The sequence below is a fragment of the Quercus suber genome, unplaced genomic scaffold (genome assembly GCF_002906115.3).
Source record: "Quercus suber isolate HL8 unplaced genomic scaffold, Cork oak 2.0 scaffold_30, whole genome shotgun sequence".
Lineage (NCBI taxonomy): Eukaryota > Viridiplantae > Streptophyta > Magnoliopsida > Fagales > Fagaceae > Quercus > Quercus suber.
In genome coordinates this window covers 1369619-1372030 of record NW_027069495.1, presented here as the reverse complement: position 1 = coordinate 1372030, position 2412 = coordinate 1369619, and the positions used below count along the sequence as shown (strand labels likewise).

The following is a 2412-nucleotide window of genomic DNA, read 5'->3' as shown; positions in this document are numbered from 1 at the left end:
AGCAAACTCATACCTTGCAATGCATTTAAATATCTATAAAATTTGTAAATGTGAAAGAAATTTGACATCTACTAATTACTTTCACAGATTTAAATTGCCAAAAAAAAGTTCAGGCAATCGAAAATAGAAAAGATAAAATAGAACAAAATTTGAAGATGTAAACTATTTGGTCACAGAGAAAACGAAGGAAAGCAAAAGAAAACTTTTGAGTAACTAAAGAGAGGAACCAAATCCGAGATTCGAAGCTTACCGATGAATGCTGGAGTGACCGAAAAGAGATAACGTGAATATTCCAGCAAACAACTTAGAAATCTGGAGAGAGAGAGAGAGAATTACTAATAAGTCGGTGAATTCAATTGAGAACGAAAATATAACTGAGGATAGTTCTGTAATTAAGATTCAATATTTGAAATCCGAGGTTAAAAAAATTAAAACGAAAGTTATTGGTATGGAAAATTTTATCATTTAAATAAATAAATTATCACACCTATAGGAATTTTTTTTGGGGCTAAATCTATCGATAGATAATATTAAAAATATTTTTTAAAATTAAGAAATTAATTTTATTTTTTATTTTTTAATGGAAAATAATTTTTAACCAAAAAATAATTCAAGATAAGTGTTTATTCCAAAACATGTCCAAAATTTTATGTACACGTAGTGGTGGCTCTAGGAAATTTGTCTAGAGTATTTATCAACTGACTTAAATTATACAAAATCTTATAAATGGAGAACTTAAACATATTGGTATTACAGATTATCCAAAAAAAAAAAAAAAAAACATATTGGCATTACAAAAAGAGAGCGCAACATACACAAAAATATATGAAGTTTTGTAATATCCTTTTGTTGAAATGAAATTTCAGCTCAAATTTAATTTTGTTGTTGCAATATTTTTGTTGTATTTATAAAATTACTCTATTAAAAAAGAATTTTTCTTAATACTTTAATTTTTTTTATCTCCATTACTCTATTAACAATTAAACTAAACTCAAATTTTTTGTTGTTGCATTTTTATTGTGTTAACAACATTATTTTTGTTGTTACTAACTTATTGATCTTTTTTTTTTTTTTTTTGAGGAACTTATTGGTCTTTGTAACCGTGTTTTTATTTATTAGTCTTTGTAATTGTCCAATTGCCTTTTAACTATTTTATTTAGGCAAAAACACCTTTTAGTTCCTACATTTTCAAGCGATTCCCATTTTAGTCCCTACATTTTATTTTTACCGCTTTTAATCCCTATCCTAAAAACGATTCCCGTTTTGGTTCCTGCCGTTACATCAGAAATGGAGAAAGCTGACGTGACAAACGGCAGGAATAAATAATACTAAATTAATATCCATGTGGTCTAAATTAATAATAAAAAATGTTTTTTAATGCCATGTCAGTATCTAAATTAAAAAATTTAATTTATTAATTTTAACTAAAAAAAAAAAATTAAAAACTAAAAATCATATGAATTGAGATTTAAGTGTGTCTTGAACAAGAATAATAAGAACACAAACTCAGATCCAAGAACACAAACATAGAAATTAAAAAAAAAAAAAAAAATTGCCGTGGAAAATTCTTCCACCAAAACCAAAAGTCAATCAATGCAAAAACTTTACCAATTTCAAAAGCAAACTTAGACTAAAAGTCCATAAAACGGTTGAAGAGGTCCATGGAGGATGGAGATGAAGAGACCAAAGGAGCTGAGAACGAGCCAGAAGGACTGGCCATGAACGCGTTATGCCAAAGAGGAGTCAACTCATGCATCAGCGAATAACCCTGCGGCTCAATCAACGGCGAGAAAAACCACGGAGGACATGGACGACAAGTGTTGACGGTGTTGGTGTTGGTGTTGCGCAAATTATAGAGAAGCAAGTGCTGATGGTGGCGAAGGCCATGGAGGACAAGCTAGACGAGGAGATCTCAACACTGGATTGCCTTGACCTCGACGATCTGGAGGTGCTCAGAGAAAGGAGGCTCCAGCAGATGAAGAAGATGGCCGAGAAGCGGAGTTGTTGGATCTCCCTCAACCACGGTGAGTACACCGAGATCTTCTCCGATAAGGACTTCTTCTCCACCATCAAGGCCAGCGATCTCCCCCTGATTTGTTGATTTTTCCAGATCTAATTTGTATTTTGTTGCAATCTACTCAGATCTATAAATTTTTTTTTTTTTTTTTAATTTCTGGGTTTGTGTTCTTGGATTTGAGATTGTGTTCTTGTTGTTTTCGTTCAAGACACACTTAGATCTCAATTCATATGATTTTTAGTTTTCAATTCTATTTTTAATTTTTTTTATTAAGTTAAAATTAATAATTTTTTTTTTAATTTAGATGCTGACGTGACATTTTTTAATGCCAAAAAATATTTTTTATCATTAATATAGGCCACATGGATATTAATTTAGTATTATTTATTCCTGCC

The 2412-nt window shown here is 30.3% G+C and overlaps 1 protein-coding gene across 1 annotated transcript; it reads left to right on the top strand.

Annotated features, from left to right (window-relative positions):
- Positions 1 to 1729: 1729 nt before the first annotated feature.
- LOC112008471 (thioredoxin domain-containing protein 9 homolog) lies at positions 1730 to 2101 on the top strand. The gene has a single exon (XM_024040798.1). It carries the CDS (start codon positions 1730 to 1732, stop codon positions 2099 to 2101), a length of 372 nt encoding a protein of 123 aa, XP_023896566.1.
- The last annotated feature ends 311 nt before the right edge of the window (positions 2102 to 2412 follow it).